General features: G+C 40.0%; 1 protein-coding gene across 2 annotated transcripts in view; it reads left to right on the top strand.

The window, feature by feature from the left end:
* BMP7 (bone morphogenetic protein 7) overlaps positions 1–17,569 on the top strand; it is a 94,560-nt gene that overhangs the window by 52,750 nt on the left and 24,241 nt on the right. For both annotated transcript variants that reach the window (XM_060772060.2, XM_060772061.2), the window contains exon 2: positions 9,076–9,268. In XM_060772060.2, the coding sequence (XP_060628043.2) occupies positions 9,076–9,268 (193 nt within the window). The remainder of the gene's footprint in view (positions 1–9,075; positions 9,269–17,569) is intronic.

Raw genomic sequence — 17,569 nt, 5'->3', positions numbered from 1 at the left:
CAGTTTATTATTTGTTTAGTTTTTGAGAATTACCATACCCTTTGTTTCCTGCAAATCTTGTTCAAGGCAGCTAAAAAAGAAAATCCTCCAAAATCCCAGCAAAAGCATATTTGAAATCTACCCAAAATCTATAAGAAAAGCAGTGTGGACAAATTTCCTAAAGACAAATTCCCATGTCCATATGGGACTAATATTCTTATTAGGACAATCAAAAAAGGTACAATGATCTGTGCCAGCTCTGAAAACCTTTGGGTCCCTTTTCAATCAAATCAGTCAGTAATTGGTCAGAGAGAGATAAGAAAATTAACATAGTCAAGAAATAAACATCCCTGAAAACAAAGAGAGCACTAACCTTATATATGGATCCACTTAAATCTAAATAATAGCAAAACTGAAGGTCTGCTGAGAAAGAAGTTTTGTTGTTCACCAGTGGACTGCCATCAAAGAGACAATGAAACAAATCTCCTGAGAGAGCAAATTCCAAAACGTGTAAGTCTGTGAAGACCACTGAAAAGAGATATCTTATGTTCCTACCAACACCCCTGTTATATACCTTGGAAGTTGCTAGTCTTGTTACTAAAATATACGATAGTAATTTAAGACTAGCAAATTTTATTTGGCATAAATACTCATGGGCCTCAGCCTAGATCACCATGTACAGTGGAAGCATTAACATCATTTGTCTTTTTTGGATTAGATTTGCAGTGTCTATGGTCTATAATGGGCATCCAATTCTTCATGTCCATCATTTATCAAGTACCCATTCCTAAGTGGAATGATTTGGGTTTTGGCTTGGTAAGCAGCAGTCATGAGAATGATACTGGCGCATGGTTCCCACATGTCATGTGGCTGCTCATGCATAAAAAGGAAAACGTTTGTTTGCAATTCCTGTTGGAGCTGCATTGTTGGCATAAGAAGTAAGAAACATCTCCAAGTACTAGAGAGTGCAGTCAGACTGGTTAGGTCATGACATCTCAATACAGTATCCTACTATTAAGTAATTTAAAGTAGGCCTGATGATATTGATGGCTGGCATAAATATTGGAAGAGACATCTTGACCTGTTGAACATTGGAATCTGATCCCATTTCAGTTGTAATCAAATCTGAAGTACTTTGAGATATGGATCTGGAAACAAAGGGTGTGCCCAAACTTTGGCAAAAAACAGGCTTCTACAGTCTTGGTTGGGATTTCCTGGAAGTTGGTTTTTAATCCACCTGGACCTCTCCAGAATGTGGTCATAATTTTGAAGTAGAGAAGATGGGCAAAAACAGCACAAAATATTAAGAATTGTAGACTCTCTAGTATATGTTTGCGATCTGATAGAAAAAGCACCAAGTGAAAGACCATTTCAGTAGTCATCCTCCACACAATGGCCATTTGTTGTGAGCGCTGAAATTGTTTGAGAAGTCTATGCCCTTGATTCCTATCAATATGGTGCTATTGTTTTAGGTCAGTGGGGCACATGGTGGGTTTAAAATGGAACTCAGGCACAAAAAATGACCCTGTGAACAGGCTTCCAAGGGGAAAACCCTATCAGCATGGCTGTTCGAGGTTTAACTAATCAAACAAGAAGGTCAAGTGGCGGATTTGTCGATGTTGTATGTGTAGCTTCCCGGGGTTAATTGTTAATCGGTAGCACAGGAAGTGTAAGTGGGATCAATGGATACAAGCTAAGCCAAACAAACACACACAGGGTGTAAGGCTGGCATTTCTGCTCTGAATAGGTGATTAATTATTGGGTTATTTACAAAGGATTTGGTCCCAATAATCTTTTTTTCTCCCTTCTGAGCTTCCAGATCTAAGGTCAAAATGGATATGGCAAAGAAAATGAATAAAGCACTTAACTCATTCTGCAAACATATTTTGGACCATACTTCACCAAGCAGATTCAATAGTTTTAAGTAATAAAGCCAGTTCTTACTTAATACTAAAACCATATGCAAACATAGGCATACACCATGTTTAATTGTGACTCAACTGCACATAGAATTGATGGACTTAGTAGCTATGCTGCTAGGTAAGTCCTTCACGCTTGGCCCGCTGCACAAAGCTCTAAGAAACAGCTCCTCTTCTCTAGTACTCAGGGCACAGAGGAGGAATCAGTTCTCTCTCTCTCTTTTCTCCTGATTTGTGGAATTTGATACTTTTTATTTGAATGGCAAACACATTGTCCTGTATTCTGTTAGTGATACATGCAAACATAAGTATCCTTTAGTCTTCTGTATGCATGTTTTGCTCATTGCCTTAGGTTACAAAGTTGAAGGGATGGGTCCTAACACCATCTGTAAGAAGTCATAGATCAAGTCTATATGCATACTGCCTGATTGGAGAATTGTGGCAATTGTAGTTCAAACAATGTTTCCAAGCTCTGGGTTCTAGAGTACTAGGTTCTTGATTACAAACAGATATATTCTACTGGAACAGGAGGAAGAACAAACATAGTGCTGAATTGACTATTAAATACTTTGGGAGATGAAAACTATATGTTGGGATGGGAAACTGTTGGTGGTAATTGGCAATCCATGGAACCATGGAAGGCTACTTCCAATATGCCCCCATCCACTAAGGGGTGAGGGGTCCCTTGTAGCATATTTATTCCCCCACCCCCACCCCCACCCCTAGTCATTAAAATATAGAGCTCTTTTTCTGCAATACGTCAAATGGAAATCCTTTAATTGGATCAGCATAGTTATCTGACTATTTTTTGTTGTTATTAAAGGACACACAGCGGGTTACACTGCTGAGGTGCTGAACTTGCTGATCAAAAGGTGGGCGGTTCAAATCTGGAAAGTGGGATGAGCATCCGCTGTTAGCCCCAGCTTCCGCCAACCTAGCAGTTTGAAAACATGCAAATGTGATTTGATCAATAGGTACTGCTTTGATAATGGTGCTCCGTGCAGTCATGCTGGCCACATGACCTTGGAGGCATCTACAGACAACCCCCTCTCTTCGGCTTAGAAATGAAGGCGAGCACCACCAACCCCTCCCCCCCTCCCAGAGTCTGACATGATTAGACTTAATGTCAAGGGGAACATTTACCTTTACCTAAAAGACACACACATAGGTTAAAATTTTCATCCCACCAGCCACATGCATCCCCTGGCCATTTTTGTGAATTCTTATTTGTATCATGTAATAGGTCATTGCAACTAAAACAAGTGCAATATATATATTAGTAGATTTTAATCAATGTGTGCAAAATTTGCACTTTTTGTGTGTGTAGGAAACAGAATTGTTAATTTAGAAAATAGAATTTTCTGCATGCAAAATAGTATTTTAATGTAGAAACGTGAATTCATTTGCACAAAATGATGTTTTCTTTGCAGAAAATATTGTTGCAGATTTATTCTGCGTAAAATTCATATATGGTTGATTACATTACATAAAACTACATTTTCTGACCTCGTTGATTCAGTTCATATGAAACCTTAAAAGCTAAACAGTTTGTCAAGTGCTAAAGTTGGGATTTAATGTGGGCAGAAGAGTGATTTGTTACAGATTCGCTGGGGTTATCAAACAGAATGTGTGATTGCGTACATTGTGTCGCTTCCCCCCACTTGTCAAAATGCCAGAACAGACCAGTATGAATTCAGGACAATTCAAACCTTCGTATTGTGTTTAATGCCCCCAATTGAACTGTTGGTGTTGGTGGAGCATATTTTTCTGAAACATTTAATTATACTATGCAATGTACATTGGTTGCCTAACAGCTGCTGATTGCACGCCAGTGTTTGCCATAAATTAGTTCTGAAAGGGCTTATTACTTTTGGGTCAGTAAATACATCCAAGGAGCAAGAGAAAAGTGGGGAAGAGGCTGAGATAGAAAGACCTTGGGAGACTCTTTTATTTAGTGGCACATCCAAATGTATTCTGTCCTGCAGCTAAAGATCTTGGAAGGTTAAGCTCTGCCTCAAACACTTTTGGCTTTTTCTATCCACATGGATTTGCACATAGTCCATTCCTTCCTGTGCTACTACTTCAAGCTTTCCATATCCACTTACATTTTCATTATTGTTGGATTAGTAGGATCTGACCCCAACTATGCCTCTGTGTGCCTTTTTATTGTGTTTATTGGAAGTAAACGGATTTGTTGGAGAGTCTTCTTTGGAAAATTGAAAGTGGATTGGCTAACGTAATTGCAGGCCCTTTTCACACAGGATTCCTGTGATGATGGTGATGTTGTTATATTAAAATTTTTGAATCCAGTTCTACATCACAAAATGTCAGTGTGTTGTATATATGAAACCAATATAAATAGATTATAACAATATAAAATGATAAAAATAATTTAAATACACGGAAAAATAAACTAACAATATTAAACATGTTAAGAAGTCACAAGATAAAAAGGTTAAAATAGATTAGTTTAATGTCTTGAGCAACAAAGGTTTTGGTACACAACCATGTTTTTATTTGGTGCCGCAGTGTAACCAACAGCAATGACACCAGGCAGGCCCCTAATAGGAAGTTGTTTGATAACTGGAGCGCTAAAGCTTAAAAGGCCCTCTCCCGCATACTGTCAGAGTATTTCAATCTCACCAGTGGGCACAGAGACATCTCCTACCCAGAAGACCTCAATTCTTGGGCAGGCATATAGTTTACTATGGTATCCCTTCTGTGGATACCAAAATAAATGGACACTCATGGCACACTATATATTAAGGCTTAGTAAAATGCCGACCCTTATATAAAATGGTAAAATCAAGATTTGCCTTTTGGGAATTCTTTGGTGGAAATATTTTCAAGCTGTGGATGGTTGAATCCATGGATGCAAAATCAATGGCTATGGAGAAGCCATCAGATATAGGAAGAAATGCTTCTTCAAATATCAACATTTCAATTTAATAGTATAAGATAAGCATTAATAAAAAGAATCTTCTTACAAGCTTCAACCAGTTTTAGGGGCTGGACCAGGCTTGCACAACCTGTGCCCTTCCAGGCATTTTGGTCTTCAGCTCCCAGAATTCCTGGCCATTGGAACTGCTGGGTGGATCAATCCATTCCCTTTTATTTCCTTTCTGATTTTTTTTTAAAATACACATATACTGGATTTTTTTAAAAAAAATGCCCAGTAAGACCCCTAAGCATTGGATCCTATCCTGGGAGAAAAGCATGATATAAATTTCATACATACATGCATCCATACATGCACCTAAATGTAATAAGCAACAGGGTTACCCCTCCTTGCATTATTTTAAAGTATTTATGGTTCTGTGCCCTTCTTACATCAAAATGTGGCAATTAGAGCAAAATTTGTATGATAAAAGGGACCTTTTCAGCATTACATTATGTCTGCCATTTTGGGTGATCAGAGGTGATGCGATGTCATTCCTGGTCACTCAGCAAAGCCCTTTACATTTGCAGATTTGATTAAAATGTATTCTTTAGGTCTTCCAATGTGACTCTATAGTCCATTTCCGCTGGAAATTGGCCATAGAGCCATGTTGAAAGACCTAGAGATTCTGACAGAAAACACCTCTCTAGGAATTTCTAGGTCCTCCAGTGTGATTCTGTGCTTAAATTCCAGTTTTTCCAGTTTTGCAGTGATCCTAGTGAATGTTAAATGCTGACTGTAATTTTAATTGTTTTAAGAATTTGTGGTGGGCTTATGTGGAGCTTTTGTGAGATTCTGTACATTTTGGAAAGGTCAGATTGGTCTAGCAAGTTGAAAAGCCACATGAGATTGTCTCCAAGGGCTGTTTGCAGCCTATTAGACACTCTGTTCCCATCTCTGAATGGTAGATAGTGTCATTATTTTAACATGTTTCAAATAATTCATTGTCTATGTGCCCTGATATATCAAAGGTTGAATTGCCAGGGTAAAAACTAGGGAAAATGGTAATGTAGAAGAGAGAATTTTAGGAGCTGGTGTTTCTAAGACAACCAGCAAATTAATTCTTCTATACACTCATCAAAAGGCATTTAAAAGAATTCAGGGGCTATGTTCTACCCTAAAACCCCTCTGTGAGCCACATAGGTTTTTAAAAAATGTAATTGAATTATTTTAATTGTTTTTGAAAATAAAAACCTGACTTGATTTTATGGGTTTTGAATAATTATTTGCCAGGAATTATGTTGATGCAACAGTTTTAAGAGCAAAGGGGACATGATTGGTTCCTTCTAATAGGGGAAAACTGTTGCCCTCCTAAATTTTTCCAGATGAAGGCAAGGGCATGGGATCCCATGAGTTTGGGGGCTTTGGGGGTCACATGTGCCCCATGATTTGCACACCCTTTCTGGACTAGAAAGGTGAATGTTATAGTCTAACCTTATGCAAGACAAGCTTCTTGTGTCAACTTACGTGTGGGGCATTGTTTTAACCAGAAATAATTGAGAGGAAACTATTTGAATAAATATGTGCTTGCACAGTACACAGCCCATTTAATCTTCAAAGGGTTTCATAATGAATTATCCCAGCCCATATTGTAAAGTGGTATTGCTGGTACAGCAGATGAGAAGAAGTTTTCTCATGGGTATAAGTGTTAAATCCAAGTCTGGATCCCGGATTTTCTTTGAGGAATAAGGGCTGAGCCACCTTGAAGAGCATGGGTTAGGGGCACATCAGGATGTTACAAGAACCATAGCGTCTTTCTTCATAACTCTATTTGCATGGATCAGGTTCATGCAATTACAGTTGTTGCATCATTCTGCTGAATGACTAGCTTGTTTGAGAATGTTTTGATGCCACATGTTAGGGTTGCATCCATATAAAGCATATACATAACAAAAGTCCTTCTGGATTAGATCCAAGACTGGTTTCCCACAAAGGCCAAGAAGATTATCTCAGGAATCTAGAAATTATACATGAACACAATTTCACACTCTCCTTTTTATACCATCGAGATCTATATCCTTCTCAATTTGTCTAATGAATTCCCCTTTAAAGCTGTGTAAATTGGTAACCATCAGTACACCTTCTTAAACATGGCTCTACCCAGCATGGAACTTAGAAAAATTACTAAGCATTTCTGCCACCATGACCAGGACAAACTGGAAGCTGTAATGCTACACAAACATTTCTAAGCTCTTTTCCAAAGTTACTATCAGCCTTGGCCTTGCATGGACCAAATCTCAAGCTTTCCTCATAATCATGCATTAAATTTGGGGATTTATGCTTGCCATTATGTGAATCCCATGTTATGGAGGCAGTGAATCCATGCCAGGTTTCAAGCCAAGTTTTACAGGAGTCTTCCAAGATTCTGAATCCTGTCTCACATAGTTCCAGCACTTTGGAGAGCTGCTATAAAACTAACCAAAAGCTGGAGTGAAGCTACCAGCTATCAGCAGCTTACCACCTGCAAACTTAAAGCAAAGCATAAGGCATGGCTAGTGATAATTCAGTCATTAGGTGTAGAGTCTTTTACAAGGCATAATAATAATAATAATAATAATAATAATAATAATAATAATATCTATTTATGTCTCCATTTTGTTACTAAGTACAGCCCCAACAAGATGTCATGGCAGCAGCTTTTGAAAACGCCCACAATAGCCAAATCATAGGTAAAATAGCATTTTCCAGAACCCTGGCAGCTAATGTGTTCACTCCATGAAGCAGGACTTTTTCTATAGAAGTACTTCACTTATACAACTCTGTCTCATGGGAAATCAGCCTGACCCCATCTTCCAGCTGCTCTAGTGAGCAGCTGGAAGTTCAACTGGATTATTCTACTGGCATTTGGTCTTTACAACTGATTTACATTTTTTAAAATTGTTTTAAAGTGCGTTGTCAAAAGTATTCATGGTCAGAATCACTGGGTTGCTGTAAGTTTTTTGGGCTGTATGGCCATGTTCCAGAAGCATTCTCTCCTGATATTTCGTCTGCATCTATGTCTGGCAGGCATGTAGCCGGGGGGGGGGGGGGGGGGGCTCGGGGGGCTTCAGCCCCCCCCCCCCCGAAATTTTCATGGTGGTTCGCAAAAAGGCCTTATTGGTGCATTATTTAAACTGTTATGTTTATTCATATCATGATCTGATCACCATACTCAATATATCCCATATGCATGGGGGTATTGGGCTAATGATACAAAAGGTTTGCTAGGCTAGACCCTCTTTCACTCAGACTCAGCCCCCCCCCCGAAACTCAGCCCCCCCGAAACCGCCCCTGAAAAAAAATCAGCCCCCCCCCCCGAAACGAAATCCTGGCTACGGGCCTGATGTCTGGCATCCTCAGAGGTTGTGAGGACCTCACATCCTCTGAGGATGCCTGCCATAGATGCAGATGAAACAGTATATAGCCAATTTGAGATGAGTCAGGAGTATTACTAAGTTCTCTAGTGTGCCTTTCAAGTTTATTACAACACATTCATGACTTGGGTCCTACAGGACCATTGGGAATGACATACAGAATGAGTCACAGGAGTCATGCAGCTAGCTAAAACAGTTTTGTCAAATGACAAGTTGTTTTGGTAATTACTACTGATTTTCTTACATCAGAACCTTGTCCTGCCTACCATAGATGAGTGTCGTTTTTGTGTGTCATCAAAGCTTTGTGTGAAAAAGAAAGTGGACAGCATAAGATCATTGAAATCCCAAGTAATTCTTACTCTTACATGTTTGGAATGAATAATGGACTGCGTGAAACTGACATCATGAAATGCAGTCTAGCCAATATGTAAGGAAATACATCCTTGGAGGTTTTGGTTTTTAAACAGAATCTGGGTGATCATCTGTCAGGATTGTTTTGATTGTGTATTCATGCATGGCAGGGTATTGTACTAGATGTCCCTTGTTGTCTATTCCAACTTTATGATTCTATGACATATGGTGACCCTGTGAATATATGACCTCCAAGTGTTCTTGTTCTCCTCAGTCATGTTGAAGCCCTACAAGCTTAGGTCTTTGTCTTTCATGACTTATTCTTTCCCTACTGCCTTTCATTTTCAAAAACACATTTCTTCAATGGCAGTAGGTCATGACCCCTGGTAGAAGTTTTCTCCTACTCCCCTATAGTCTTTCCTTGCCCCGTGTGGCCTGTGTCTTCTAATGGAGGGATTATAGTTCTGCCATAGAGTGCTTTGCAGATGTACAGCTCAAAGGCATGGTTGCCAATATGTTGATTTTCATTTGGCAGTGGAGCATGACAGAGAGTTCTACCACCAACGCAGCCACCATCGGGAGTTCCGGTTCGACCTCTCCAGAATCCCTGAGGGTGAAGCGGTGACTGCTGCTGAGTTTCGGATTTACAAGGACTACATCAGAGAACGCTTTGATAATGAAACATTCCAGATCAGTGTCTACCAGGTTCTCCAAGAACACCCGGGAAGGTGAGTAACTGATGCAAATACACTTGTCTCAACAATGATGAAAAACTAAGAGCAACCCTTTCTAATCCCTTTAGAACCATGTTCAGCTGCTTGGATTGGCCACTTATTTGTTCATATTGATTTGGCATCCATGATGAGACTCCGCAAGCCAAATTTTTGTGTCTCCCATTGACTTACATCGGGAAACCAAAATGGGAATAATCTATTGTTGTTTTACATAAATGCATAATATCTGGAAACATTGTAGCTCTATTCTCAGCAGGGAAACCTTTGCTTTGATTTACATAAAAAACCAAAATGAAATGTCATTAAGTTGAATGTTCAGTCGTGTTCGTTCATTCTGCTTTCTTCACTCCTGTAGCTCTGATATGTGCCCACTACTTATGACATAAAAAGCTAACATTGACTCATATCTGTATCATCTACTTCATTGCATATGAGTAACTAAGTAATGTCTCTTAACCTGATTTTCACCCAAACTTACTTTACCAGGCATCAGCTGCACTGAAAAATGGAGTTATGTTCAGGTGGTTATCAGGGTGCAGGAGAATGACATTTCCACCCTTTCTGCCAGCCAGTAAGACTGCAACAGTGAATTGCAACAGGGATCCTGCTTCTGATTGTTGTAGCCTTGCTGGCTGGCTGGAGTGGGATAGGGGAAGTATTCCTTTGTATTTTGTTTCTCAGCTGAATACTTCTTCATCTCTCAGTGCAGCTGCTGCAACTATCTCCTTCAAAACTGTCCAAGGTTCAGAATTCAAGTACAGCTGGACTGAAAACTAAGACCAGAAATAACCATCCACCCACCTGTCCATCCAGTTGTCCATCAGGTACATCTATTACTTTATTCATGCTACATTTTCCCCACAAAGCTAGTTTACAAAATAGAATTCTAAATAGGAACTTCTATGGTTAAAACATACAAGAAGGCATTATTGAAATAGTATTAAGCTAACACAAAAGTAAAATAATTTGAAATAAAAATAGCATAACATACTAAAAAAGTCATTTTCCTCAAAAGCAATTGGTTCCTCAATGTCAGCCAAAATACAGTGTTCAACTGCATATGAAAGTCTGGGGAAGAGGTTGGATATTAGAAAGACAGACAGATAGGAAAGACAGCCCAGAAAACTCACAGCAACCCAGATAGGAAAGAGGAAGGCAGTCTAACCATCCTAGGAAGAAAATTCTGGAGTCTGAGAGTAACTGCAGAGAAGAACCTTTTTCACATTTCCACTATTTATTTATTTGTCGTGTCAGGACAACCAGTCAAATTATATTACATTTCTAACAGAACAAAGCAAACAAACAGACAAAATACAAAATTTGTGAGTTTGGTAGTTGATTAAATGTCCTTTGACCAGTATCTGGCCACTTGGAGTGCTTCTGGTGTTGCTGCAAGAAGGTCCTCCATTGTGCATGTGGCTGGGCTCAGGTTGCATTGCAGCAGGTGGTCAGTGGTTTGCTCCTCTCCGCACTCGCATGTCGAGGATTCCACTTTGTAGCCCCATTTCTGAAGGTTGCCTCTGCATTTCGTGGTGCCAGAGCGCAGTCTGTTCAGCGCCTTTCAAGTCGCCCAGTCCTCTGTGTGCCCAGGGGGGAGTCTCTTATTTGGTATCAGCCATTGGTTGAGGTTCTGGGTTTGAGCCTGCCACTTTTGGACTCTCGCTTGCTGAGGTGTTCCAGCTAGTGTCTCTGTAGATCTTAGAAAACTATTTCTAGATTTAAGTCGTTGACGTGCTGACCGATACCCAAACAGGGGATGAGCTGGAGATGTCTCTGCCTTGGTCCTTTCACTGTTTGCTGCTACATTTCCACTAAATTTGGGAGTAACTGGTGGGCCTGAGAGAAGCGCAACCCTTGAAGAAGTGGTGAAAGGCTCATCAGAGAGGTTCATATGAGAAGAAACAGCCATTCAGATAGCCAGAATTTGAGCTGAATAGGGCTTTATAGGTCATAGCATGTGCTTTGAATTGTACCTGGAAACAGACCAGCAGCCAATGGAGTCATTCCAACAAGGGAGTGATGTGCTGCCTGTAACCATCCCCAATTAACAATCCAGCTGCAGCTCTTGGAATCTGATGAAGTTTTCAGACAGTCTTCAAAAGAAGCCCCAAGTTGAGTATGATATAATAATCCAAACAGGATGTAATTAAGGCATGTGTCACCATGGCCAGGTCAGACATCTGTAGGAATGGTTTCAGCTGATCCACAAGCTTTAAGTGCCCCTCACCACCTGAAAAACCTGAGTATCCTAGTTCAGGACTTGAACAGGTTCATACCCATATTCTGAACCTGTGTTTTCAGAGAAATACTTCTGTCTTGCCTGCATGAAGATTCAATTTATTTGCTATGATTCAAAAGTGCAGGTAAGGTTTTGGAGGCTTAGCAAAAATTCACCTCTTGTCCTTCCTTTTTGTTGTAATTTCCTTATGTGTTTTTTTTTTTGTGTGACACTACATTACATCAGTTCAGTCCCAGTTCCTTCTAGCTAGACCAATCCACTCTGTATTGGCTTTGAAGGGAATTGGGTCACGTTAGATAAACTAAAGTTGATTTGGATCTAATGCAGTCAACTCATTATTTGAACTGACCTGATTCCATTTGACATTTTGGATTTGTTCAAAGAGCTTGTACAACCCAAATCAGTTTGACTAAATCAAATCACTGGTGGCCAGAACAGTTGTTTTAGGCTTATTTTTAAATGCATGTATAGGGTGACATCACTGGTCTGCAAGAGGAAAGTGTTTTTTTTTTAAAAAAAACTTACTGTATTTTTATGTCATGTGATATGACAACTGTGTTTGAGATACTTCGCCTGAGAAGTCTGCTAGGAACAATGGAGAATTGACAGAATCAAATTCACTAATGCAGTGCCAGTTGATAGAGTAGGTGGCCAGAATTGAGCTTATTTATTTATTTATTTAAAACATTTTTATCCCGTCATTCTCAACCCCTGAGGGGGGGGGGGGTCTCAGGGCGGCTTACAACTGGCAACAATGTGATGCCACAACATACAAAAACAGCAACCACACAATTACATACTGAGTAAAAACATTAGGTTAAAATCTATCTAAACATTATTATCAACCGTATAGCCATTTCCAAGTCCTTTTCAGCAACTAAAGACCCAATTTAATTTAAAGCCTGTCTGTAGTCAATTCTCATACCATTACCTGTGCTGTCATGCTTGCTGCCCAAATACCTGGTCCCAGAACCATGATTTAAGCTTCTTCCTAAATGAGAGGAGGGGTGAAGCCGACCTAATTTAGCTGGGGAGTGAGTTCCACAGGCAGTGGGCCACCACCAAGAAGGCTCTGTTCCTCGTCCCCACCAGATGTGTTTGTGAGGATGGTGGGATCGAGAGCTGGGCCTCCCTGGACGATCTTAGACTCTGGGGAGGAAGATAGAGGAAGATACGTTTGGACAGGTAACCTGGGCTGGAACTGTATAGGGCTTTATAGGCCAATACCAGCACTTTGAATTGTGCTTGGAAGTGGACTGGCAGCCAGTGAAGCTGACACAACAAGCTAAGAACACGAGGAGCAACAGAAAGTTGCATTACTGTGTCACTGCCTCAGGTGTGAAACTCAATTCAACTGTAATAGAGCTACTGTATTGTAGGAAACTCATAAGGTGTGATAGTGATAGTGAAAGGAGAAAGGGAGGAGAGAAAGAGAACATAGCACCTTTAGGACTGTACTTTTTGGTTTTTTTTTGTATGAACTTTTTTGGATATATACCCACTTCTATGGATGCAATAAAGAGTTTTTTCACTAGGCTGTATCTTGCAATGAAGTGGGTTTATATTGATGAAAGCTCATGCAACCTTTCCCATTACTGGGCTGGGCTTGTTGATTTCAAAACAAGATGAAATATCTTATTTTCTCCTTGGTTTAATGATATAAGTGGCACAACTTATTGACTGGTGTTCTCTTTAATTTGATGTTGTGTTGTGCCTTCAGCCTTATGGCACTGGATTAATCATAAACCAAGCCCATTTAGTTTACTTAGAATGGGGAAAATAGGAAAGAGGAAATGGAACAAGTGAGCAGTTTAACTGGGAAGGTGTTTGGTGTTCATAGAGTCTCCTCTTCTAACCTTGGGGGCTGGAACAGGGAGTGTTAATCCGTTACTGCTGTAGAGTAAATCATTGGACACCAGGATAGGAAAGTTCCGAATGTGTGTAGGAAAGGCAACTCTCTTTGATCTCCCATGCTTTGGAGGGATTTCCCCTTCAGGCTGACTGTTTTCACAGGACTGTAACTAAACTACAGGAAAACAAACTCATCCCACAATTTTCCAGCCCTGACTCATGGTGTGCAATGGGATGTGTCATGGGTTCATTTCAGCTTGGGATTTTCTTTTAAAAGGCTGGTTTCTTCTGAGTACGATTCATAAAATAATAAAAACAGTAGCTTTAATGAATTGTGGTTTGTGGGTGAACAAAGATGGTTGACTCAAGTGGCGGAGTAAGTCCTTCACCTATGGAAATTCCACATCAGATGCCAATATGCAGGTCTGATAGCCGCATTTTCACATCCCTGTTTCCTGTGGGAACTGCTTAGTTTCAGTTTGGTTATCACTTGAAAGGCTTACAGAAGAGTTTCAGCAGCAGAACCCCATCTGACATGCTGTGTGGTCTTCTTGATGCAAACCAGTTGAAAGGCCCCCAGAGCATTGTCTGTTTCCGGGATAGCTCTTGCCAAGGCTGGATGAAGGTAGTTGAGGCCTTGATGGGGTTCTGAAAAAGAAGGTACTTGTATGCATGTGGACCTCTTTCTGGGTCCTATAGGGCCAATTGATATATTGAAATGCAGTTGCTCTCTCTCTCTCTCTCAGCATTCACACATTAACAACAACACAATTTGTTGTCAAACTTGACAGGATGTGATCGCAGGACTCTTCTGCCTAATGTATTGCAATCTATAGATGCAAATGTTAAAGCCCTAAAAAGAAAAATACAAAATAAAAGCAAGTTTGTAGGTTCTTTTACATTCTATTATGACCTATTAGCCCAATGGGCAAAGTCTGTGTCTTGTACAGCACCTGGTTTTCTCTTAGGTATTTCGTAAATGACAACAAAAATGGCAGTAGTAATATTTACATTGATGGTTAGGGCTGTTGATGAGAGAATGTCTTGGAGGTCTCTTGTTCATAAAGTTGCCATAGGTTGGGGCTGCAGCAGCAGCAACAACATTTAGATAAATGTATCAACAGCCAGATACTGTCTCATGACCACACAGATGGTCTTATCTTGGCCATTGCTGGAGCCAAACCAAAGTAGCTGGATATGGAAACATCGATGCAAAGTATTCACAAGATCCTCTGAAAATGCCAGCTACAGATGCAGACGAAATGTAAGGAGAAAATACTGCTGGAACATGGCTATACAGCCCAGAAACCACACAACACTCCACTGATTCCTGCAATGAAAGCCTTCAACAATACATGCTTATAAGGTATTTGGCAAGACGTTGTGTGCAAGTTAGAAAAACAGGCCTATAAATCAAGTTGGCATGTTTGCATATTCAAACACAACACTTAGATATTGTGGTTGCACAAACAACCACAATATCTAAGTTTATACATGTTTGGTACACATGTGCTATAAAAGCAACATCATTTACATGAAACGTTTTGTTCACCTTCTTGAGTGAGACAGCCAAGACCTTTAATAGCAATAGTCTGTGGTAGTCTGCGGTAGTGTAGCAAGATGTTGCATCATTATCCTGTTTTTTTTTCCTATTTGCACAAATGAAAGGCTCAAACCACCATGACTTGTATTCTCCTGCATTCATCCCCAATTACTTATCCTTTCAAATTTACTCATGTCCAGTGCTAAAAAGCAAGGTTCTACCATTGCAGGAACAGAGATTCCACCTAACCATTAACTTTCTAAAAGAGCTATATAGCAGTGTTCCTGCATGGCAGGGGGTTGGACTGGATGGGTTTATAGTATTTTCCAATTCTATGATTTGAAAAACAAATCTTATTTTTACTCTTTTACTACTGTAAGATAGAAATTATACAACAAGTCTCACATGAGCAAAAACCTGCTTTCCATTTGTTTATCACTCATGGCAGTGGGAGGAACAAAGTGGGAATAATGGGACTCCATGTATCAGCATGTAGTTTTGTTGTTGTTTTTTCGTTCAATCATTTCTGACTCTTTGTGACCTCATGGACCAGCCCATGCCAGAGTTCCCTGTTGGCCATTGTCACCCCCCAGCTCCTTCAAAGTCAAGCCATTCACTTCAAGGATACTATCCATCCATTTTGCCCTTGGTCTGCCCCTCTCCCTTTTTCCTTCAATTTTCCCCAACATCATTATCTTCACCAAGCCTTCCTGTCTTCTCATTATGTGGCCAAAGTACTTCATCTTTGCCTCTAACATCCTTCCCTCCAGAGAGCAGTTGGGCTTTATTTCCTGGAGTATGGACTGGTTTGATCTTTTTGCGGTCCAAGGCACTCTCAGAATTTTCCTCCATCACCGCAGTTCAAAAGCGTCTATCTTCCTTTGCTCAGTCTTCCTTATGGTCCAGCTCTTGCATCCATAAGTTACTATGGGGAATGCCATTGCTTTAACTAAGCATGTAGTTTAGTCTTCATAAATTTGGTATTCCAGGTAAATGTAAATATTATATTGCTAAAATTAGAATGCAATAATGAATTTTTATTTAAAAATGTAAAGCAGTAAAAACAAATCTTAGCTGTTTTAAAAGAACTGGAATCCCAAACATATTATGATACAGAAACATGGAGTGATTTACTCTTATAAATACTGATGCAATAAAAATATTAACCCAACCAAAGACAACTTAGAAAATGATCTCAAAGAGATAAAACACTCATAAAGATATTCTAAAGCAACATTCAGTCTTTGATACCTATATTTTGGAGTCCATGAATGCCAAATTTCCACTTAAACCACAGTTTAATTTCCGCAGGGGAAATTTGACCTTCATGGAATCTACAATACAGGGTGATACTGTTTTAGGAATTTTTAATGGGCTTTAAAAATCTTCTTGATGTATTTTGCTAATTGGTCTTTCTCCATGTGTTCCACAGGCAGCTTCATTATTTATGTTGCCTTTCTTGTTCTTCTCTGGAAAAAAAGTCTGCACCAAATGTTAAAACATTTGGTTTGTATTATGTTAAAATCTTTATTGTATCACTTCTTGTAAGAAAAAATCACCATACATTTTTGTACTACAATAGGTGTTTGTGTTCTGGATTCCATTTTTGTGATTGTTGTATAATTATTTGTTAAGATATATTTCTATTGCAATGTCTTGTGGCTAATTCAAATAAAGGCTCCATCCCTCTTTGCTGGGGCAGATGTTCTTGTTGTTGCTGTCCATTCGTTCAGTCATTTCCGACTCATTGTGACCTCCTGGACCAGCCCATGTCAGAGCTCCCTGTCGGCCGTCACCACCCCCAGCTCCTTCAGAGTCAAGCCAGTCACTTCAAGGATGCCATCCATCCATCTTGCCCTTGATCAGCCCCTCTTCCTTTTTTCTTCCATTTTCCCCTAAGCTTTCCTTTCTTCTCATGATGTGGCCAAAGTACTTCATCTTTGCCTCTACTATCCTTCCCTCCAATGAGCAGTTGGGCTTTATTTCCTGAAGTATGGACTGGTTGGATCTTCTTGGGGTCCAAGGAATTCTCAGAACTTTCCTCTAACACCACAGTTCAAAAGCATCTATCTTCCTTCGCTCGGCCTTCCCTATGGTCCAGCTCTCACATCCGTAGGTGACTATGAGGAATACCATTGCTTTAACTATGCGGATCTTCGTTGCTAGTGTGATGTCTCTACTCTTCACTATTTTATCGAGACTGGTCATTGCTCTCCTCCCAAGAAGTAAGCGTCTTCTGATTTCCTGGCTTCAGTCTGCAGTAATCTTTGCACCTAGAAATACAAAGTCTGGAATTGAACCAAACTTGGCACACAGAACTTCCATGACCAACAGAAAATACTGGAAGGGTTTGGTGGGCATTGACCTTGAGTTTTGGAGTTGTAGTTCACCTACATCCAGAGAGCACTGGGGACTCAAATAATGATGGATCTAGACCAAACTTGGCATGAATATTCAGTATGCCCAAATGTGAACACTGGTGGAGTTTGGGGAAAACAGACCTTGACATTTGGGAATTGTAGTTGCGTGGATTTTTAGTTCACCTACAATGAAAGAGCATTCTGAAACCCACCAATGATTAAATTGGGCCAAACTTCCCACACAGTACCTCCATGACCAACAGAAAATACTGTGTTTTCTGATGGTCTTTGGTGACCCGTCT

This window comes from Anolis sagrei, chromosome 4 (genome assembly GCF_037176765.1).
Source record: "Anolis sagrei isolate rAnoSag1 chromosome 4, rAnoSag1.mat, whole genome shotgun sequence".
Taxonomy (NCBI): Eukaryota; Metazoa; Chordata; class Lepidosauria; order Squamata; family Dactyloidae; genus Anolis; species Anolis sagrei.
This window is presented reverse-complemented; position numbering and strand designations above follow the sequence as displayed.